The 23,893-nt window shown below is 49.5% G+C and overlaps 1 protein-coding gene across 2 annotated transcripts in view; it reads left to right on the top strand.

The window, feature by feature from the left end:
• Positions 1-23,893, top strand: part of RELB (RELB proto-oncogene, NF-kB subunit) — a 116,340-nt gene that overhangs the window by 83,171 nt on the left and 9,276 nt on the right. For both annotated transcript variants that reach the window (XM_063937597.1, XM_063937596.1), the window contains exons 6-8: positions 11,973-12,064; positions 12,802-12,933; positions 13,047-13,151. In XM_063937597.1, coding sequence (XP_063793667.1) covers positions 11,973-12,064; positions 12,802-12,933; positions 13,047-13,151 — 329 coding nt within the window. The remainder of the gene's footprint in view (positions 1-11,972; positions 12,065-12,801; positions 12,934-13,046; positions 13,152-23,893) is intronic.

Genomic DNA, 23,893 nt, shown 5'->3' with positions numbered 1-23,893 from the left:
AAGGAAGCTCCCTGGCTCTCCCCTGCAGTCCTGCACTACAGAAAGGGTAAAAAAGAGAGGGGGGGCACAATTTAGGCGCAGTATATATATATTATAGGCAGCTATAGGGGAAAACACTCTGTATAGTGATATCCCTGTGTTATATAGCGCCCTGGTGTGTGCAGGCATACTCTCCCTCTGTCTCCCCAAAGGGCTTTGTGGGGTCCTGTCCTCTGTAAGAGCATTCCCTGTGTGTCTGCTGTGTGTCGGTACTGCTGTGTCGACATGTATGATGAGGATAATGATGTGGAGGCGGAGCAAATGCCTGTGAATGTGATGTCACCCCCTGCGGGGTCGACACCAGTGTGGATGGACTTATGGAAGGAATTACGTGACAGTGTCAGCTCCTTACATAAAAGGTTTGACGACATAGGACAGCCGGCTACTCAGCTTGTGCCTGTCCAAGCGTCTCAAATGTCATCAGGGGCTATAAAACGCCCGCTACCTCAGATGACAGATACAGATGTCGACACGGATACCGACTCCAGTGTCGACGATGATGAGACGAGTGTACCCTCCAATAGATCCACCCGTTATATGATTGAGGCTATGAAAAATGTTTTACACATTTCTGATGATACCCCAGGTACCACAAAAAAGGGTATTATGTTTGGTGAGAAAAAACTACCAGTAGTTTTTCCTGCATCTGACGAATTAAATGAGGTGTGTGAGGAAGCGTGGACTTCCCCAGATAAGAAATTGATCATTTCTAAACGGTTAATGGCTGCGTACCCTTTCCCGCCAGAGGATAGGTCACGCTGGGAAACACCCCCTAGGGTAAATAAAGCATTGACACGCTTATCAAAGAAGGTGGCACTACCATCTCCGGATACGGCCGCCCTAAAAGAACCTGCTGATAGAAAGCTGGAAAGTACCCTAAAAGCTATATACACACACACTGGCATTATATTGAGACCCGCTATTGCATCAGCTTGGATGTGCAGTGCTGCTGCTGCGTGGTCAGACTCCCTGTCGGAAAACATTGATACCATGGATAGGGACAATATTTTGCTAACGATTGACCATATAAAAGACGCGGTCTTATACATGCGTGATGCACAGAGGGATATTTGCCGGCTGGCATCAAAAATAAGCGCTATGTCCATTGCCGCCAGACGGGGGTTATGGACTAGGCAATGGTCAGGTGATGCCAACTCCAAGCGGCACATGGAAGTTTTACCCTATAAAGGGGTGGAACTTTTTGGGGAAGGTCTTTCAGAACTCGTTTCCACAGCTACTGCTGGGAAATCGACTTTTTTGCCACAGGCTACCCCACAGCAAAAGAAAGCACCGTATTATCAGGTACAGTCCTTTCGGCCCCAGAAAAATAAGCGGGCTAGAGGCTCATCCTTTCTGCCGAGGGGCAGAGGAAGGGGGAAAAAGCTGCAGCACACAGCTAGTTCCCAGGAGCAGAAGTCCTCCCCTGCGTCCGGTAAGTCCACAGCATGACGCTGGGGCTGCTCAGGCGGAATCGGGAACGGTGGGGGCACGTCTCAGGTTTTTCAGCACACAGTGGGCTCTCTCACAAGTGGATCCCTGGGTCCTTCAAGTAGTATCTCAGGAGTACAGGCTGGAATTCGAGACGTCTCCCCCCCGCCGTTTCCTAAAATCTGCCTTGCCGGCAACTCCCTCTGCCAGGGAGGCAGTGTTGGTGGCTATTCAAAAACTGTATTCACAGAAAGTGATCGTCAAGGTACCCCTCCTTCAGCAAGGAAAGGGTTACTACTCCACAATGTTTGTGGTACCGAAACCGGACGGTTCGGTGAGACCCATCTTAAATTTAAAAACCTTGAACACTTATATCAAAAGGTTCAAGTTCAAGATGGAATCGCTCAGGGCGGTTATTGCGAGCCTGGAGGAGGGGGATTACATGGTATCCCTGGACATCAAGGATGCGTACCTGCATGTCCCCATTTACCCTCCGCACCAGGAGTACCTCAGATTTGTAGTACAGGACTATCACTATCAGTTCCAGACGCTGCCGTTCGGGTTATCCATGGCACCGAGGGTCTTTACCAAGGTAATGGCCGAAATGATGATACTCCTTCGCAAGAAGGGAGTTTTAATTATCCCGTACTTGGACGATCTCCTGATAAAGGCGAGGTCCAAAGAACAGTTGATAGTGGGGGTGGCACTTTCTCAGGAAGTGCTACAACAGCACGGCTGGATTCTAAACATTCCAAAGTCACAGCTGGTCCCGACGACACGTCTTCTGTTCCTGGGAATGATTCTGGACACAGACCAGAAAAGAGTGTTTCTTCCACTGGAAAAAGCCGAGGAATTGTCATCTCTGGTCAGAGACATCCTAAAACCAGGAAAAGTGTCGGTACATCAATGCACACGAGTCCTGGGAAAAATGGTAGCTTCGTACGAAGCAATTCCATTCGGAAGGTTCCACGCAAGGACGTTCCAGTGGGACCTGTTGGACAAATGGTCCGGGTCCCATCTCCAGATGCAACAGCGGATAACCCTATCGGCCAGAACCAGGGTGTCGCTGCTGTGGTGGCTGCAGAGGGCTCATCTACTAGAGGGCCGCAGATTCGGAATACAGGACTGGGTCCTGGTGACCACGGATGCCAGCCTTCGGGGCTGGGGGGCAGTCACAAAGGGAAGACATTTCCAAGGACTGTGGTCAAATCAGGAGATTTCTCTTCACATAAATATCCTGGAGCTAAGGGCCATTTACAATGCCCTAAGCCAGGCAAGACCCCTGCTTCAAAACCAGCCGGTACTGATCCAGTCAGACAACATCACGGCGGTCGCCCATGTAAACAGACAGGGCGGCACGAGAAGCAGGATGGCGATGGCAGAAGCCACAAGGATTCTCAGATGGGCAGAGAATCATGTGTTAGCACTGACGGCAGTGTTCATTTCGGGAGTGGACAACTGGGAAGCAGACTTCCTCAGCAGACACGACCTCCACCCGGGAGAATGGGGACTTCATCCAGAAGTCTTCCAAATGCTGGTCAACCGGTGGGAAAAACCACAGGTAGACATGATGGCGTCCCGCCTCAACAAGAAGTTGAAAAGATATTGCGCCCGGTCAAGAGACCCTCAGGCGATAGCGGTGGACGCTCTAGTGACACCATGGGTGTACCAGTCGGTTTATGTGTTTCCTCCTCTACCTCTCATACCCAAGGTACTGAGAATAATAAGAAGGCGAGGAGTGAAAACCATACTCGTGGTTCCGGATTGGCCAAGAAGAGCTTGGTACCCGGAACTTCAAGAGATGCTTACAGAGGACCCTTGGCCTCTGCCGCTCAGACAAGACCTGCTACAGCAGGGACCCTGTCTGTTCCAAGACTTACCGCGGCTGCGTTTGACGGCATGGCGGTTGAATACCGGATCCTGAAGGAAAAGGGTATTCCGGAGGAAGTCATCCCTACCCTGATCAAAGCCAGGAAGGATGTCACCGCAAGACATTATCACCGCATTTGGCGAAAATATGTTGCTTGGTGTGAGGCCATGAAGGCCCCGACGGAGGAATTTCAACTGGGTCGATTCCTGCACTTCCTGCAAGCAGGGGTGACGTTGGGCCTCAAATTGGGGTCCATAAAGGTCCAGATTTCGGCTCTGTCGATTTTCTTCCAAAAAGAACTGGCTTCACTGCCCGAAGTTCAGACTTTTGTCAAAGGAGTACTGCATATTCAGCCTCCTTTTGTGCTCCCAGTGGCACCTTGGGATCTCAATGTGGTTTTGGCATTCCTGAAATCACATTGGTTCGAACCACTTAAGACTGTGGATTTAAAATATCTCACGTGGTAAGTGGTCATGCTGTTGGCCTTGGCGTCGGCCAGGCGGGTTTCAGAATTGGCGGCTTTGTCTTGTAAAAGCCCTTATCTGATTTTCCATATGGATAGGGCAGAATTGAGGACTCGTCCTCAGTTTCTCCCAAAGGTGGTCTCAGCTTTTCACTTGAACCAACCTATTGTGGTGCCTGCGGCTACTAGGGACTTGGAGGATTCCAAGTTGCTGGACGTAGTCAGGGCCCTAAAAATTTATATTTCCAGGACGGCTGGAGTCAGAAAGACTGACTCGCTGTTTATCCTGTATGCACCCACCAAGCTGGGTGCTCCTGCTTCTAAGCAGTCTATTGCGCGCTGGATTTGTAGCACTATTCAGCTGGCGCATTCTGCGGTAGGCTTACCGCAGCCTAAATCTGTAAAAGCCCATTCCACACGGAAGGTGGGCTCATCTTGGGCGGCTGCCCGAGGGGTCTCGGCTTTACAACTTTGCCGAGCAGCTACTTGGTCGGGGGCAAACACGTTTGCAAAATTCTACAAATTTGATACCCTGGCTGAGGAGGACCTGGAATTCTCTCATTCGGTGCTGCAGAGTCATCCGCACTCTCCCGCCCGTTTGGGAGCTTTGGTATAATCCCCATGGTCCTTACGGAGTCCCCAGCATCCACTAGGACGTCAGAGAAAATAAGAATTTACTCACCGGTAATTCTATTTCTCGTAGTCCGTAGTGGATGCTGGGCGCCCATCCCAAGTGCGGATTGTCTGCAATACCTGTACATAGTTATTGTTACAAAAATCGGGTTTTGTTGTGAGCCATCTCTTCAGAGGCTCCATTTGTTATCATACTGTTAACCGGGGTTCCTATCACGTGTTATATGGTGTGATTGGTGTGGCTGGTATGAGTCTTACCCGGGATTCAAAAATCCTTCCTTATTGTGTCAGCTCTTCCGGGCACAGTTCCTAACTGAGGCTTGGAGGAGGGTCATAGGGGGAGGAGCCAGTGCACACCAGATAGTCCTAAATCTTTCTTAGATGTGCCCAGTCTCCTGCGGAGCCGTCTATTCCCCATGGTCCTTACGGAGTCCCCAGCATCCACTACGGGCTACGAGAAATAGAATTACCGGTGAGTAAATTCTTTTCTCTAACGTCCTAGTGGATGCTGGGGACTCCGAAAGGACCATGGGGAATAGCGGCTCCGCAGAAGACTGGGCACAAAGTAAAAGCTTTAGGACTAGCTGGTGTGCACTGGCTCCTCCCCCTATGACCCTCCTCCAAGCCTCAGTTAAGATTTTGTGCCCGAACGAGAAGGGTGCAATCTAGGTGGCTCTCCTGAGCTGCTTAGAGTAAAAGTTTAAATAGGTTTTTTATTTTCAGTGAGACCTGCTGGCAACAGGCTCACTGCATCGAGGGACTAAGGGGAGAAGAAGCGAACTCACCTGCGTGCAGAGTGTATTGGGCTTCTTAGGCTACTGGACATTAGCTCCAGATGGACGATCACAGGCCCAGCCATGGATGGGTCCCGGAGCCGCGCCGCCGGCCCCCTTACAGATGCTGAAGCAAGAAGAGGTCCATAAATCAGCGGCAGAAGACTTTCCTGTCTTCATAAGGTAGCGCACAGCACTGCAGCTGTGCGCCATTGCTCTCAGCACACTTCACACTTCGGTCACTGAGGGTGCAGGGCGCTGGGGGGGGGCGCCCTGGGAAGCAATGAATTTACCTTATTTGGCAAAAAATACAACACATATAGCTCCTGGGCTATATATGGATGTATTTAACCCCTGCCAGTTTTCCAGAAAAAAGCGGGAGAAGAGCCCGCCGTGAAGGGGGCGGGGCCTATCTCCTCAGCACACAGCGCCATTTTTCCCACACAGCTCCGCTGGTAGGAAGGCTCCCAGAATCTCCCCTGCATCCTGCAACTACAGAAACAGGGTAAAAAAGAGAGGGGGGCACTTATTTGGCAAAATAACAGATATAAGCAGCTATAAGGGATAGACACTTATTGTAAGGTTGTCCCTATACATATATAGCGCTCTGGTGTGTGCTGGCAAACTCTCCCTCTGTCTCCCCAAGGGACTAAGTGGGTCCTGTCCTCTATCAGAGCATTCCCTGTGTGTGTGCTGGGTGTCGGTACGTGTGTGTCGACATGTATGAGGAGGAAAGTGATGTGGAGGCGGAGCAATTGCCTATAATGGTGATGTCACCCTCTAGGGAGTCGACACCTGAATGGATGGCCGTAATTAAGGAATTACGTGACAGTGTCGGCACGTTACAGAAAACTGTTGACGACATGAGACAGCCGGCAGCTCAGTTAGTGCCTGTCCAGGCGTCTCAAACACCGTCAGGGGCTATTAAACGCCCGTTACCTCAGTGGGTCGACACGGACCCAGACACAGACACTGACTCCAGTGTCGACGGTGAAGAAACAAACGTATTTTCCAGTAGGGCCACACGTTACATGATCACGGCAATGAAGGAGGTTTTGCACATCTGATACTGCAAGTACCACAAAAAGGGGTATTATGTGGGGTGTGAAAAAACTACCCGTAGTTTTTCCTGAATCAGATGAATTGAATGAAGTGTGTGATGAAGCGTGGGTTACCCCCGACAAAAAACTGCTAATTTCTAAAAAATTATTGGCACTATATCCCTTCCCACCAGAGGTTAGGGCTCGTTGGGAAACACCCCCTAGGGTGGATAAGGCGCTCACACGCTTATCAAAACAAGTGGCGTTACCGTCTCCAGAAACGGCCGCCCTTAAGGAGCCAGCAGATAGGAGGCTGGAAAATATCCTTAAAAGTATATACACACATACTGGTGTTATACTGCGACCAGCAATCGCCTCAGCCTGGATGTGCAGTGCTGGGGTGGCTTGGTCGGATTCCCTGACTGAAAATATTGATACCCTGGACAGGGACAATATATTATTGACTATAGAGCATTTAAAGGATGCATTCCTATATATGCGAGATGCACAGAGAGACATTTGCACTCTGGCATCAAGAGTAAGTGCGATGTCCATTTCTGCCAGAAGAGGATTATGGACGCGACAGTTGTCAGGGGATGCGGATTCCAAACGGCATATGAAAGTATTGCCGTATAAAGGGGAGGAGTTATTTGGGGGCGGTCTATCGGACCTGGTGGCCACGGCAACGGCTGGGAAATCCACCTTTTTACCCCAAGTCACCTCGCAGCAGAAAAAGATACCGTCTTTTCAGGCTCAGTCCTTTCGTCCCCATAAGGGCAAGCGGGCAAAAGGCCACTCATATCTGCCCCGGGGCAGAGGAAGGGGAAAAAGACTGCAACAGACAGCTTTTTCCCACGAACAGAAGCCTTCCCCCGCTTCTGCCAAGTCCTCAGCATGACGCTGGGGCCTTACAAGCGGACTCAGGCACGGTGGGGGCCCGTCTCAAGAATTTCAGCGCGCAGTGGGCTCACTCGCAAGTGGACCCCTGGATCCTGCAGGTAGTATCTCAGGGGTACAAATTGGAATTCGAGACGTCTCCCCCTCGCCGGTTCCTGAAGTCTGCTTTACCAACGTCTACCCACGACAGGGATGCGGTATTGGAAGCCATTCACAAGCTGTATTCCCAGCAAGTGATAATCAAGGTACCCCTCCTACAACAGGGAAAGGGGTATTACTCCACGCTGTTTGTGGTACCGAAGCCGGACGGCTCGGTGAGACCCATTTTAAATCTGAAAGCCTTGAACACTTACATAAAAAGGTTCAAGTTCAAGATGGAGTCACTCAGAGCAGTGATAGCGAACCTGGAAGAAGGGGACTACATGGTGTCTCTGGACATCAAGGATGCTTACCTCCATGTCCCAATTTGCCCTTCTCACCAAGGGTACCTCAGGTTTGTGGTACAGAACTGTCACTATCAGTTTCAGACGCTGCCGTTTGGATTGTCCACGGCACCCCGGGTCTTTACCAAGGTAATGGCCGAAATGATGATTCTTCTTCGAAGAAAAGGCGTCTTAATTATCCCTTACTTGGACGATCTCCTGATAAGGGCACGGTCCAGAGAACAGTTAGAGGTCGGAGTAGCACTATCTCAAATAGTACTACGACAGCACGGATGGATTCTAAATATTCCAAAATCGCAGCTGATTCCGACGACACGTCTGCTGTTCCTAGGGATGATTCTGGACACAGTACAGAAAAAGGTGTTTCTCCCGGAAGAGAAAGCCAGGGAGTTATCCGACCTAGTCAGGAAACTCCTAAGACCAGGCCAGGTGTCAGTGCATCAGTGCACAAGGGTCCTGGGAAAGATGGTGGCTTCTTACGAAGCGATTCCATTCGGCAGATTCCACGCAAGAACTTTTCAGTTGGATCTGCTAGACAAATGGTCCGGATCGCATCTTCAAATGCATCAGCGGATAACCCTGTCTCCAAGGACAAGGGTGTCTCTCCTGTGGTGGTTACAGAGTGCTCATCTCCTAGAGGGCCGCAGATTCGGCATTCAGGATTGGGTCCTGGTGACCACGGATGCCAGCCTGAGAGGCTGGGGAGCAGTCACACAGGGAAAAAATTTCCAGGGCTTGTGGTCAAGCATGGAAACGTCACTTCACATAAATATCCTGGAACTAAGGGCCATTTACAATGCCCTAAGTCAGGCAAGGCCTCTGCTTCAGGGTCAGCCTGTATTGATCCAGTCGGACAACATCACGGCAGTCGCCCACGTAAACAGACAGGGCGGCACAAGAAGCAGGAGGGCAATGACGGAAGTGGCAAGGATTCTTCGCTGGGCGGAAAATCATGTGATAGCACTGTCAGCAGTGTTCATTCCGGGAGTGGACAACTGGGAAGCAGACTTCCTCAGCAGACACGATCTTCACCCGGGGGAGTGGGGACTTCACCCAGAAGTCTTCCACATGATTGTAAACCGTTGGGAAAAACCAAAGGTGGACATGATGGCGTCTCGCCTCAACAAAAAACTGGACAGATATTGCTCCAGGTCAAGGGACCCTCAGGCAATAGCTGTGGACGCTCTGGTAACACCGTGGGTGTACCGGTCAGTGTATGTGTTCCCTCCTCTTCCTCTCATACCAAAAGTACTGAGAATCATAAGAAGGAGAGGAGTAAAGACTATACTCGTGGCTCCGGATTGGCCAAGAAGGACTTGGTACCCGGAAATTCAAGAGATGCTCACGGAAGACCCGTGGCCTCTACCTCTAAGACAGGACCTGCTCCAGCAGGGACCATGTCTGTTCCAAGACTTACCGCGGCTGCGTTTGACGGCATGGCGGTTGAACGCCGGATCCTGAAGGAAAAAGGCATTCCGGATGAAGTCATCGCTACCCTGATCAAAGCCAGGAAGGATGTAACCGTACAACATTATCACCGTATTTGGCGTAAATATGTTGCGTGGTGCGAGGCCAGGAAGGCCCCTACTGGGTCGATTCCTGCATTTCCTGCAAACAGGACTGTCTATGGGCCTCAAATTAGGGTCCATTAAGGTTCAAATTTCGGCCCTGTCGATATTCTTCCAAAAAGAACTAGCTTCTGTTCCTGAAGTTCAGACGTTTGTCAAGGGAGTACTGCATATACAGCCTCCTTTTGTGCCTCCAGTGGCACCTTGGGATCTCAATGTAGTGTTGGGATTCCTAAAATCACATTGGTTTGAACCACTCACCACTGTGGACTTGAAATATCTCACATGGAAAGTGGTAATGCTGTTAGCCCTGGCTTCAGCCAGGCGTGTATCAGAATTGGCGGCTTTATCCTATAAAAGCCCTTACCTAATTTTTCATACGGACAGGGCAGAATTGAGGACTCGTCCTCAATTTCTCCCTAAGGTGGTTTCAGCATTTCACTTAAACCAACCTATTGTGGTGCCTGCGGCTACTAGGGACTTGGAGGATTCCAAGTTGCTGGACGTAGTCAGGGCCCTGAAAATATATGTTTCCAGGACGGCTGGAGTCAGAAAATCTGACTCGCTGTTTATCCTGTATGCACCCAACAAGCTGGGTGCTCCTGCTTCTAAGCAGACGATTGCTCGTTGGATTTGTAGTACAATTCAGCTTGCACATTCTGTGGCAGGCCTGCCACAGCCAAAATCTGTAAAAGCCCATTCCACACGGAAAGTGGGCTCATCTTGGGCGGCTGCGCGAGGGGTCTCGGCTTTACAACTTTGCCGAGCAGCTACTTGGTCAGGGGCAAACACGTTTGCTAAATTCTACAAATTTGATACCCTGGCTGAGGAGGACCTGGAGTTCTCTCATTCGGTGCTGCAGAGTCATCCGCACTCTTCCGCCCGTTTGGGAGCTTTGGTATAATCCCCATGGTCCTTTCGGAGTCCCCAGCATCCACTAGGACGTTAGAGAAAATAAGAATTTACTTACCGATAATTCTATTTCTCATAGTCCGTAGTGGATGCTGGGCGCCCATCCCAAGTGCGGATTGTCTGCATTACTTGTACATAGTTATTGTTGCAAAAATCGGGTTATTGTTGTTGTGAGCCATCTTTTCAGAGGCTCCTTCTGTTATCATGCTGTTAACTGGGTTCAGATCACAAGTTGTACGGTGTGATTGGTGTGGCTGGTATGAGTCTTACCCGGGATTCAAAATCCTTCCTTATTGTGTACGCTCGTCCGGGCACAGTATCCTAACTGAGGCTTGGAGGAGGGTCATAGGGGGAGGAGCCAGTGCACACCAGCTAGTCCTAAAGCTTTTACTTTGTGCCCAGTCTCCTGCGGAGCCGCTATTCCCCATGGTCCTTTCGGAGTCCCCAGCATCCACTACGGACTATGAGAAATAGAATTATCGGTAAGTAAATTCTTATTATTTTACGCTGCTAAACCCTGTTTGTTTGGGCACAATATGCACGATATGCATGGGCACACAAACAACAATAGAATACTGACAATTGTTTTGGGCATCTAAAATTAGACACCCAAAACAATTGAATTGCCCCCATTGACACTACTGGTCTGTATACTATAATTTTCAAGCATTGTGCTATTTTTTTGGTCACTCTGGTGGCAATATTGGACCAAACGCCTGCATCACTGCAGCACATGTGGCCAGCGTTAAGCTGTTGTCATACATGCCAAAAATCACTGCAGTTCCATACATACACATAGCATTCCATTACTCTGATGCTTTGTAGCTTGTGTGACACTAGCCATTATCAAACTTTGCAGACGTCTTAATGCCAAGGAATGCTGGCTTACATGCAGGTCCCATGGGCTCTCATAATGTACAAAAGTCTCACTAGTTACATTTATACTGTTTAAAATGCATGTTCTTTTTTTTCTTGTATGAATTAACCACTTGCCTGGCATGGTCACATCAGATGCGACCATGCCTGCAAAGTGCTCTATCTGACCTGGTCGCACAGGATGCGACCAGTCAGATAAACTGTGTTAGCAGCGGCAGGGAAGAGAAACATCCCACTGCTGCTGCTGTCAGAGGGACCGGAAGGTCCCTCTGCCTCCCTGCACTCTCCCCCACTGATTGCCGTGCTGCCGATCACTGATCGGTCAGCACGGCAAGAACCCCCCCCTGCAGCTGCAGACAATAGCAGCCGCTGGGGAAGTGAAAATTACTACCCCCCCTTCCCCCCAAGCCACCCCCAGACCACCCCTGTATACCTTGAGGCTGTCCCGGCTGTCTTAATGAAAGCCGCGATGCTCGCAATGTTTCCGATGGACACGATGTTCCCGATCGATGTTTCGATGCTTGAAATATACATATATATATATATATATATATATATCCCTCCAATGGCGGCACTCAAAGGTTCAAGTAAAAATGACACAAGTCGGCTGTTTTAAAACAGCCGACTTGTGTCATTTTTACTTGAACCTTTGAGTGCCGCCATTGGAGGGATATATTACGTGGAGCCGTGCAGGCTTACATGTGGAAGGCACCGGGTGCAGCATGTGAGTTATGTCAGCGGAGTGCTGGAGTTGGAGTAAAATATATATATATATATATATATATATATATATATATATTTTTTTTTTTTTAAATAACAAAAATATTTTTTTTTATTTGGTTTTTTCAACCATTTGTTCTTCACCTAATTCACTCATATCCCCCCTAAACCCCCAAACTATTTCTGTGCTGTTTCTGGGGAGGAAAAACGTCAGTTAAGTGGTTAAGCTTAGTTATTCATTTTTAGTTTTTTTATTCTAGCTCTGTCTTGATGAACCGGTCCCATTACTGCATATTATTTTTTCCTCTAGCTTTAGTAATCTTGGCATCCAGTGTATTCGGAAAAAGGAAATCGAGTCATCAGTCAAAGCGAGGCTCAAGTTGGGAATAGACCCCTACAATGGTGAGCAGTGATTACTCAGCGCTGCAGCATAGATAAAGTGAGCACTGCAAAGTATGCTGGTCGGCATTGCTTCTCATTTTGTGCCAGTTTAACACTTCCCAGCATCATGAATCACACCTGCATTAATCGATTTGTGCCACGGAATTAAACAGGAGGGTGTAATCTGCATAGCATTACGAGAATAAGAGAACACCCAATCTCCGCCACCTGGTGGTGATTCAGTGAAGTTATTTTGCAGGGAGCAATGGCCTGTGTACGGATTCCGTATACATCTCTAAATGCTCAGTATCCCATTATCACTTTTGATTATGGTCATTCTGCCAAGTAACACCTTACTTTGGCATGTATGTGCAACAGAAAGTACGCCTATGCATCTGATCTGTAGTTAGCAAGAGATGTCTGTGATCAGCCCAACTGCTCCCCCTTGGCATTTGGCAGTATTCCCTTTTGCCATCTTGACTCACAGGTTCATACATAAAAAAATTGGTGACTGCGCAAAGGTGGGCCTGTGACATCACTGAAAAACATTGCACTGCATAGTCTGCACTCTTGTATAACTGCAAAGTAGCGTATGTCAGTGGTTCTTGAAATACCACGCCCTAGAGAATCTGCATTTTTTTCACGGCACCCCTTTATGACCTCTGTCTGACCTTTTAACCGACATTTAAAATTTTTGCTTATTTGAAGTTAACACTATGGTTTCCATGTACATCTCCTAACAATTTCTTCCCCAACAGCTGGTATGTGGCGGCACCATGAAGAGGTGGATCTAAATGTGGTCAGACTTTGCTTCCAAGCGTGGTATATTTCGTCAATGGGACAAAGAAATTATATCAGCCCTGTGCTGTCAGAGCCAGTGTATGATAAGAGTAAGTCGCAGTGTACACTTTCTGAGTATGTTGTCCCCATGTAAATAATCCTATCTTGTATCTGGCCAAGGCAATTATATACATACAGTATATATTTATATATATTCCTTTAGAATCCACCAACACATCGGAGCTGAAGATCTGTCGGATGAATAAAGATTCTGGGCGTTGTGAAGGTGGAGATGAGATTTACATACTGTGTGACAAAGTACAGAAAGGTGAGAGGACATTGGCTGAGATACAGGGAGTGATGCATTTTCTGTGTGACACGGGGGACAGGTGAGAGGACAGTGGCTGAGATACAGGGAGTGATGCATTTTCTGTGTGACACAGGGGAGAAAGGTGAGAGGACAGTGGCTGAGATACAGGGAGTGATGCATTTTCTGTGTGACATGGGAGAAAGGTGAGAGGACAGTGGCTGAGATACAGGGAGTGATGCATTTTCTGTGTGACACGGGAGAAAGGTGAGAGGACAGTGGCTGAGATACAGGGAGTGATGCATTTTCTGTGTGACACGGTGGAGAATTGTGAGAGGACAGTGGCTGAGATACAGGGAGTGATGCATTTTCTGTGTGACACAGGGGAGAAAGGTGAGAGGACAGTGGCTGAGATACAGGGAGTGATGCATTTTCTGTGTGACACGGTGGAGAATGGTGAAAGGACAGTGGCTGAGATACAGGGAGTGATGCATTTTCTGTGTGACACGGTGGAGAATGGTGAGAGGACAGTGGCTGAGATACAGGGAGTGATGCATTTTCTGTGTGACACAGGGGAGAAAGGTGAGAGGACAGTGGCTGAGATACAGGGAGTGATGCATTTTCTGTGTGACACAGGGGAGAAAGGTGAGAGGACAGTGGCTGAGATACAGGGAGTGATGCATTTTCTGTATGACACGGGAGAAAGGTGACAGGACAGTGGCTGAGATACAGGGAGTGATGCAATTTCTGTCTGACATGGGGGAGAAAGGTAAGAGGACAGTGGCTGAGATACAGGGAGTGATGCATTTTCTGTGTGACACAGGGGGGACAGCTGAGAGGACAGTGGCTGAGATACAGGGAGTGATGCATTTTCTGTGTGACACAGGGGAGAAAGGTGAGAGGACAGTGGCTGAGATACAGGGAGTGATGCATTTTCTGTATGACACGGGAGAAAGGTGACAGGACAGTGGCTGAGATACAGGGAGTGATGCAATTTCTGTCTGACATGGGGGAGAAAGGTGAGAGGACAGTGGCTGAGATACAGGGAGTGATGCATTTTCTGTCTGACACGGGGGACAGGTGAGAGGACGGTGGCTGAGATACAGGGAGTGATGCATTTTCTGTGTGACACGGGAGAAAGGTGAGAGGACAGTGGCTGAGATACAGGGAGTGATGCATTTTCTGTGTGACACGGGAGAGAAAGGTGAGAGGACAGTGGCTGAGATACAGGGAGTGATGCATTTTCTGTGTGACACAGGGGAGAAAGGTGAGAGGACAGTGGCTGAGATACAGGGAGTGATGCATTTTCTGTGTGACACGGGGGAGATAGGTGAGAGGACAGTGGCTGAGATACAGGGAGTGATGCATTTTCTGTGTGACACAGGGGAGAAAGGTGAGAGGACAGTGGCTGAGATACAGGGAGTGATGCATTTTCTGTCTGACACGGGGGACAGGTGAGAGGACAGTGGCTGAGATACAGGGAGTGATGTATTTTCTGTGTGACACGGGGGACAGGTGAGAGGACAGTGGCTGAGATACAGGAAGCGATGCATTTTCTGTGTGACACGGGGGACAGGTGAGAGGACGGTGGCTGAGATACAGGAAGCGATGCATTTTCTGTGTGACAGGGGGGACAGGTGAGAGGACAGTGGCAGAGATACAGGGAGTGATGTATTTTCTGTGTGACACAGGGGAGAATGGTGAGAGGACAGTGGCTGAGATACAGGGAGTGATGCATTTTCTGTGTGACACGGGGGACAGGTGAGAGGACAGTGGCTGAGATACAGGAAGCGATGCATTTTCTGTGTGACACGGGGGACAGGTGAGAGGACGGTGGCTGAGATACAGGAAGCGATGCATTTTCTGTGTGACAGGGGGGACAGGTGAGAGGACAGTGGCAGAGATACAGGGAGTGATGTATTTTCTGTGTGACACAGGGGAGAATGGTGAGAGGACAGTGGCTGAGCTACAGGGAGTGATGTATTTTCTGTGTGACACGGGAGAAAGGTGAGAGGACAGTGGCTGAGATACAGGGAGTGATGCATTTTCTGTGTGACACAGGGGAGAATGGTGAGAGGACAGTGGCTGAGCTACAGGGAGTGATGTATTTTCTGTGTGACACGGGAGAAAGGTGAGAGGACAGTGGCTGAGATACAGGGAGTGATGCATTTTCTGTGTGACACAGGGGAGAAAGGTGAGAGGACAGTGGCTGAGATACAGGGAGTGATGCATTTTCTGTGTGACACGGTGGAGAATGGTGAGAGGACAGTGGCTGAGATACAGGGAGTGATGCATTTTCTGTGTGACACGGTGGAGAATGGTGAGAGGACAGTGGCTGAGATACAGGGAGTGATGCATTTTCTGTGTGACACGGGGGAGAAAGGTGAGAGGACAGTGGCTGAGATACAGGGAGTGATGCATTTTCTGTGTGACACAGGGGAGAAAGGTGAGAGGACAGTGGCTGAGATACAGGGAGTGATGCATTTTCTGTGTGACACAGGGGAGAAAGGTGAGAGGACAGTGGCTGAGATACAGGGAGTGATGCATTTTCTGTATGACACGGGAGAAAGGTGAGAGGACAGTGGCTGAGATACAGGGAGTGATGCAATTTCTGTCTGACATGGGGGAGAAAGGTGAGAGGACAGTGGCTGAGATACAGGGAGTGATGCATTTTCTGTGTGACACAGGGGGGACAGGTGAGAGGACAGTGGCTGAGATACAGGGAGTGATGCATTTTCTGTGTGACACGGGGGAGAAAGGTGAGAGTAGAGTGGCTGAGATACAGGGAGTGATGCATTTTCTGTGTGACACGGGAGAAAGGAGAGAGGGCAGTGGCTGAGATACAGGGAGTGATGCATTTTCTGTGTGACACGGGGGAGAATGGTGAGAGGGCAGTGGCTGAGATACAGGGAGCGATGCATTTTCTTTATGACACGGGAGAAAGGTGGGAGGACAGTGGCTGAGATACAGGGTGTGATGCATTTTCTGTGCGACACGGGAGAATGGTGAGAGGGCAGTGGCTGAGATACAGGTAGTGATGCATTTTCTGTGTGACACGGGGGACAGGTGAGAGGACAGTGGCTGAGATACAGGGTGTGATGCATTTTCTGTGTGACACGGGAGACAGGTGAGAGGGCAGTGGCTGAGATACAGGGAGTAATGCATTTTCTGTCTGACATGGGGGAGAATGGTGAGAGGGCAGTGGCTGAGATACAGGGAGCGATGCATTTTCTTTATGACACGGGAGAAAGGTGGGAGGACAGTGGCTGAGATACAGGGAGTGATGCATTTTCTGTGTGACACGGGAGAATGGTGAGAGGGCAGTGGCTGAGATACAGGTAGTGATGCATTTTCTGTGTGACATGGGGGAGAAAGGTGAGAGGACAGTGGCTGAGATACAGGGAGTGATGCATTTTCTGTGTGACACAGGGGAGAATGGTGAGAGGACAGTGGCTGAGATACAGGGAGTGATGCATTTTCTGTGTGACACGGGGGACAGGTGAGAGGACAGTGGCTGAGATACAGGGTGTGATGCATTTTCTGTGTGACATGGGAGAGAAAGGTGAGAGGACAGTGGCTGAGATACAGGGAGTGATGCATTTTCTGTGTGACACGGGAGAGAAAGGTGAGAGGACAGTGGCTGAGATACAGGGAGTGATGCATTTTCTGTGTGACACAGGAGAAAGGTGAGAGGACAGTGGCTGAGATACAGGGAGTGATGCATTTTCTGTGTGACACGGGGGAGATAGGTGAGAGCACAGTGGCTGAGATACAGGGAGTGATGCATTTTCTGTGTGACACAGGGGAGAAAGGTGAGAGGACAGTGGCTGAGATACAGGGAGTGATGCATTTTCTGTCTGACACGGGGGACAGGTGAGAGGACAGTGGCTGAGATACAGGGAGTGATGCATTTTCTGTCTGACACGGGGGACAGGTGAGAGGACGGTGGCTGAGATACAGGAAGCGATACATTTTCTGTGTGACACAGGGGAGACTGGTGAGAGGACGGTGGCTGAGATACAGGGAGTGATGCATTTTCTGTGTGACAGGGGGGACAGGTGAGAGGACAGTGGCAGAGATACAGGGAGTGATGTATTTTCTGTGTGACACGGGAGAAAGGTGAGAGGACAGTTGCTGAGATACAGGGAGTGATGCATTTTCTGTCTGACACGGGGACAGGTGAGAGGACAGTGGCTGAGATACAGGGAGTGATGCATTTTCTGTGTGACACGGTGGAGAATGGTGAGAGGACAGTGGCTGAGATACAGGGAGTGATGCATTTTCTGTGTGACACGGTGGAGAATGGTGAGAGGACAGTGGCTGAGATACAGGGAGTGATGCATTTTCTGTGTGACACAGGGGAGAAAGGTGAGAGGACAGTGGCTGAGATACAGGGAGTGATGCATTTTCTGTGTGACACAGGGGAGAAAGGTGAGAGGACAGTGGCTGAGATACAGGGAGTGATGCATTTTCTGTATGACACGGGAGAAAGGTGAGAGGACAGTGGCTGAGATACAGGGAGTGATGCAATTTCTGTCTGACATGGGGGAGAAAGGTGAGAGGACAGTGGCTGAGATACAGGGAGTGATGGATTTTCTGTGTGACACAGGGGGGACAGGTGAGAGGACAGTGGCTGAGATACAGGGAGTGATGCATTTTCTGTGTGACACGGGAGAAAGGAGAGAGGGCAGTGGCTGAGATACAGGGAGTGATGCATTTTCTGTGTGACACGGGGGACAGGTGAGAGGACAGTGGCTGAGATACAGGGAGTGATGCATTTTCTGTGTGACATGGGAGAGAAAGGTGAGAGGACAGTGGCTGAGATACAGGGAGTGATGCATTTTCTGTGTGACACGGGAGAGAAAGGTGAGAGGACAGTGGCTGAGATACAGGGAGTGATGCATTTTCTGTGTGACACGGGGGAGAAAGGTGAGAGGACAGTGGCTGAGATACAGGGAGTGATGCATTTTCTGTGTGACACAGGGGAGAAAGGTGAGAGGACAGTGGCTGAGATACAGGGAGTGATGCATTTTCTGTGTGACACGGGAGAAAGGTGAGAGGACAGTGGCTGAGATACAGGGAGTGATGCATTTTCTGTGTGACACGGGGGAGATAGGTGAGAGGACAGTGGCTGAGATACAGGGAGTGATGCATTTTCTGTGTGACACGGGGAGAAAGGTGAGAGGACAGTGGCTGAGATACAGGGAGTGATGCATTTTCTGTCTGACACGGGGGACAGGTGAGAGGACAGTGGCAGAGATACAGGGAGTGATGCATTTTCTGTCTGACACGGGGGACAGGTGAGAGGACGGTGGCTGAGATACAGGAAGCGATGCATTTTCTGTGTGACACAGGGGAGACTGGTGAGAGGACGGTGGCTGAGATACAGGGAGTGATGCATTTTCTGTGTGACAGGGGGGACAGGTGAGAGGACAGTGGCAGAGATACAGGGAGTGATGTATTTTCTGTGTGACACAGGGGAGAATGGTGAGAGGACAGTGGCTGAGCTACAGGGAGTGATGTATTTTCTGTGTGACACGGGAGAAAGGTGAGAGGACAGTGGCTGAGATACAGGGAGTGATGCATTTTCTGTGTGACACGGGAGAAAGGTGAGAGGACAGTGGCTGAGATACAGGGAGTGATGCATTTTCTGTGTGACATGGGGGAGAATGGTGAGAGGGCAGTGGCTGAGATACAGGGAGCGATGCATTTTCTGTCTGACATGGGGGAGAATGGTGAGAGGGCAGTGGCTGAGATACAGGGAGCGATGCATTTTCTTTATGACACGGGAGAAAGGTGGGAGGACAGTGGCTGAGATACAGGGTGTGATGCATTTTCTGTGCGACACGGGAGAATGGTGAGAGGGCAGTGGCTGAGATACAGGTAGTGATGCATTTTCTGTGTGACACGGGGGACAGGTGAGAGGACAGTGGCTGAGATACAGGGTGTGATGCATTTTCTGTGTGACACGGGGGACAGGTGAGAGGACAGTGGCTGAGATACAGGGAGTGATGCATTTTCTGTCTGACATGGGGGAGAATGGTGAGAGGGCAGTGGCTGAGATACAGGGAGCGATGCATTTTCTTTATGACACGGGAGAAAGGTGGGAGGACAGTGGCTGAGATACAGGGAGTGATGCATTTTCTGTGTGACACGGGAGAATGGTGAGAGGGCAGTGGCTGAGATACAGGTAGTGATGCATTTTCTGTGTGACACGGGGGAGAAAGGTGAGAGGACAGTGGCTGAGATACAGGGAGTGATGCATTTTCTGTGTGACACAGGGGAGAATGGTGAGAGGACAGTGGCTGAGATACAGGGAGTGATGCATTTTCTGTGTGACACGGGGGACAGGTGAGAGGACAGTGGCTGAGATACAGGGTGTGATGCATTTTCTGTGTGACACGGGGGACAGGTGAGAGGACAGTGGATGAGATACAGGGAGTCACACAAACAAAGAGGAAGGGGGGTGCAAATCCCCACCCCCAAATTCCCTTCCGCACACTGAAAATTACCTGTAACCATCCCTGAATCTATCTGGTAATAAAATTCAGAGAATTCGTCACAAATGTTTGCAAACACATGTTTAGCTGCTGGCCACTTCACGGCTTCTCTGATACAGCAGTCCTAACTACTTGATAGCAGTGCCCACATTGGGCCATGTAATTTGTCACAGTATGCCTCATAATAAAGGCCATTACTAAAACAGTTCCAGACTGAGAGCTAACTTACCAGGGAGCCACCCCCAGGATCTCCCATTGGCACTACAAGGAACAGCATGCCTTCCAAATGCTGCTCCCATATATATCAGGTGCTGGAAGGGGTCACAGACAAACAAACAAACAAAGAGGAAGGGAGGTGAAAATCCCCACCCCCAAATTCCCTTCCGCACACTGAAAATTACCTGTAACCATCCCTGAATCTATCTGGTAATAAAATTCAGAGAATTCATTATTATGAGGCATACTGTGACAAATTACATGGCCCAATGTGGGCACTGCTATCAAGTAGTTAGGACTGCTGTATCAGAGAAGCCGTGAAGTGGCCAGCAGCTAAACATGTGTTTGCAAACATTTGTGACGAATTCTCTGAATTTTATTACCAGATAGATTCAGGGATGGTTACAGGTAATTTTCAGTGTGCGGAAGGGAATTTGGGGGTGGGGATTTGCACCCCCCTTCCTTTTTGTTTGTTTGTTTGTCTGTGACCCCTCCCCCTTCCAGCACCTGATATATAATTATCTCCAGGTATGATTGAGCAGCTTCCAAATTGTTTGTCTGCTTGTGTGCATGAGGCATTGAATGGGAGCAGCATTTGGAAGGCATGCTGTTCCTTGTAGTGCCAATGGGAGATCCTGGGGGTGGCTCCCTGGTAAGTTAGCTCTCAGTCTGGAACTGTTTTAGTAATGGCCTTTATTATGAGGCATACTGTGACAAATTACATGGCCCAATGTGGGCACTGCTATCAAGTAGTTTGGACTGCTGTATCAGAGAAGCCGTGAAGTGGCCAGCAGCTAAACATGTGTTTGCAAACATTTGTGACGAATTCTCTGAATTTTATTACCAGATAGATTCAGGGATGGTTACAGGTAATTTTCAGTGTGCGGAAGGGAATTTGGGGGTGGGGATTTGCACCCCCCTTCCTCTTTGTTTGTTTGTCTGTGACCCCTCCCCCTTCCAGCACCTGATATATAATTATATCCAGGTATGATTGAGCAGCTTCCAAATTGTTTGTCTGCTTGAGATACAGGGAGTGATGCATTTTCTGTGTGACACGGGGGAGAAAGGTGAGAGGACAGTGGCTGAGATACAGGGCGCGATGCATTTTCTGTGTGACACGGGGGAGAATGGTGAGAGGACAGTGGATGAAATACAGGGAGTGATGCATTTTCTGTGTGACACAGAGGAGAAAGGTGAGAGGACAGTGGCTGAGATACAGGGAGTGATGCATTTTCTGTGTGACACGGGGGAGAATGGTGAGAGGGCAGTGGCTGAGATACAGGGAGTGATGCATTTTCTGTGTGACACGGGAGAATGGTGAGAGGATAGTCGCTGAGATACAGGGAGCGATGCATTTTCTGTGTGACACGGGAGAAAGGTGAGAGTACAGTGGCTGAGAGACAGGGAGTGATGCATTTTCTGTGTGACACAGGGGAGAAAGGTGAGAGGACAGTGGCTGAGATACGGGGAGTGATGCATTTTCTGTGTGACACGGGGGACAGGTGAGAGGACAGTGGCTGAGATACAGGGAGTGATGCATTTTCTGTGTGACACAGGGGAGACTGGTGAGAGGACAGTGGCTGAGATACAGGGAGTGATGCATTTTCTATCTGACACGGGGGACAGGTGAGAGGACAGTGGCTGAGATACAGGGAGTGATGCATTTTCTGTGTGACACAGGGGAGACTGGTGAGAGGACAGTGGCTGAGATACAGGGAGTGATGCATTTTCTGTCTGACACGGGGGACAGGTGAGAGGACAGTGGCTGAGATACAGGGAGCAATGCATTTTCTGTCTGACACGGGGGACAGGTGAGAGGACAGTGGCTGAGATACAGGGAGTGATGCATTTTCTGTGTGACACAGGGGAGAAAGGTGAGAGGACAGTGGCTGAGATACAGGGAGGGATGCATTTTCTGTGTTGACACGGGAGAAAGGTGAGAGGACAGTGGCTGAGATACAGGGAGCGATGCATTTTCTGTGTGACACGGGAGAAAGGTGAGAGGACAGTGGCTGAGATACAGGGAGTGATGCATTTTCTGTGTGACACGGGAGAAAGGTGAGAGGACAGTGGCTGAGATACAGGGAGCGATGCATTTTCTGTGTGACACGGGAGAAAGGTGAGAGGGCAGTGGCTGAGATACAGGGAGTGACGCATTTTCTGTGTGACACGGGGGACAGGTGAGAGGACAGTGGCTGAGATACAGGGAGTGATGCATTTTCTGTCTGACACGGGGGACAGGTGAGAGGACAGTGGCTGAGATACAGGGAGTGATGCATTTTCTGTGTGACACGGGGGAGAAAGGTGAGAGGACAGTGGCTGAGATACAGGGAGTGATGCATTTTCTGTGTGACACGGGGGAGAATGGTGAGAGGACAGTGGCTGAGATACAGGGAGCGATGCATTTTCTGTCTGACACGGGGACAGGTGAGAGGACAGTTGCTAAGATACAGGGAGTGATGCATTTTCTGTGTGACACGGGAGAGAAAGGTGAGAGGACAGTGGCTGAGATACAGGGAGTGATGCATTTTCTGTGTGACACGGGGACAGGTGAGAGGACAGTGACTGAGATACAGGGAGTGATGCATTTTCTGTGTGACACGGGGGACAGGTGAGAGGACAGTGGATGAGATACAGGGAGTGATTAATTTTCTGTGTGACACGGGGGAGAATGGTGAGAGGACCGTGGCTGAGATACAGGGAGCGATGCATTTTCTGCGTGACACGGGAGAAAGGTGAGAGGACAGTGGCTGAGATACAGGGAGTGATGCATTTTCTGTTTGACACAGGGGAGAAATGTGAGAGGACAGTGGCTGAGATACAGGGAGCGATGCATTTTCTGTCTGACATGGGGGACAGGTGAGAGGACAGTGGCTGAGATACAGGGAGTGATGCATTTTCTGTCTGACACGGGGGACAGGTGAGAGGGCAGTGGCTGAGATACAGGGAGTGATGAATTTTCTGTGTGACACGGGGGACAGGTGAGAGTACAGTGGCTGAGATACAGGGAGTGATGCATTTTCTGTGTGACACAGGGGAGAAAGGTGAGAGGACAGTGGCTGAGATACAGGGAGTGATGCATTTTCTGTGTGACACGGGAGAAAGTTGAGAGGACAGTGGCTGAGATACAAGGAGCGATGCATTTTCTGTATGACACAGTGGAGAAAGGTGAGAGGGCAGTGGCTGAGATACAGGGAGTGATACATTTTCTGTGTGACACGGGAGAATGGTGAGAGGACAGTGGCTAACATACTAGGAACGATCCATTTACTGTGTGACACAGGGAAGACAGGCAGGAGGGGAGTGGTCATCTGAAATTATTCTACACTTTAGATGTACAGTGCATCCGGAAAGTATTCACAGCACTTCACTTTTTCCACATTTTATTATATTACAGCCTTATTCCAAAATGGAATAAATTCATTTTTTCCCCTCACAAAATTTTACATACAACACCCCATAATGACAGCGTGAAAACATTTTTTTGAGATTTTTGCAAATTTATTTAAAATAAAAAAACTAAGAAATCACATGTACATAAGTATTCACAGCCTTTGCCATGAAGCTCAAAAGAGAGCTCAGGTGCATCCTGTTTCCACTGATCATCCTTGAGATGTTCGTAGATCTTAATTGGAGTCCACCTGTGGTAAATTCAGTTGATTGGACATGATTTGGGAAGGCACACAACTGTTTATATAAGGTCCCACACTTGACAGTGCATGTCTGAGCACAAACCAAGCATGAGGTCAAAGGAATTGTCTGTAGACCTCCGAGACAGGATTGTCTTGAGGCACAAATCTGGGGAAGGGTACAGAAAAAGATCTGCTGCTATGAAGGTCCCAATGAGCACAGTGGCCTGTGGCCTCCATCATCCATAAACGGGAGAAGTTCGGAACCACTCTTCCTAGAACTGGCAGGCTGTCTAAACTGAGCGATCGGGGGAGAAGGGCCCTAGTCATGGAGGTGACCAAGAACCCGATGAACACTCTATCAGAGCTACAGCATCCTTCTGTGAAGAGATAAGAACCTTCCAGAAGGACAACCATC

Source organism: Pseudophryne corroboree, chromosome 8 (genome assembly GCF_028390025.1).
Source record: "Pseudophryne corroboree isolate aPseCor3 chromosome 8, aPseCor3.hap2, whole genome shotgun sequence".
Lineage (NCBI taxonomy): Eukaryota > Metazoa > Chordata > Amphibia > Anura > Myobatrachidae > Pseudophryne > Pseudophryne corroboree.
Note: the sequence above shows the minus strand (reverse complement) of the source record. Positions and strands in the feature narration are given on the sequence as shown.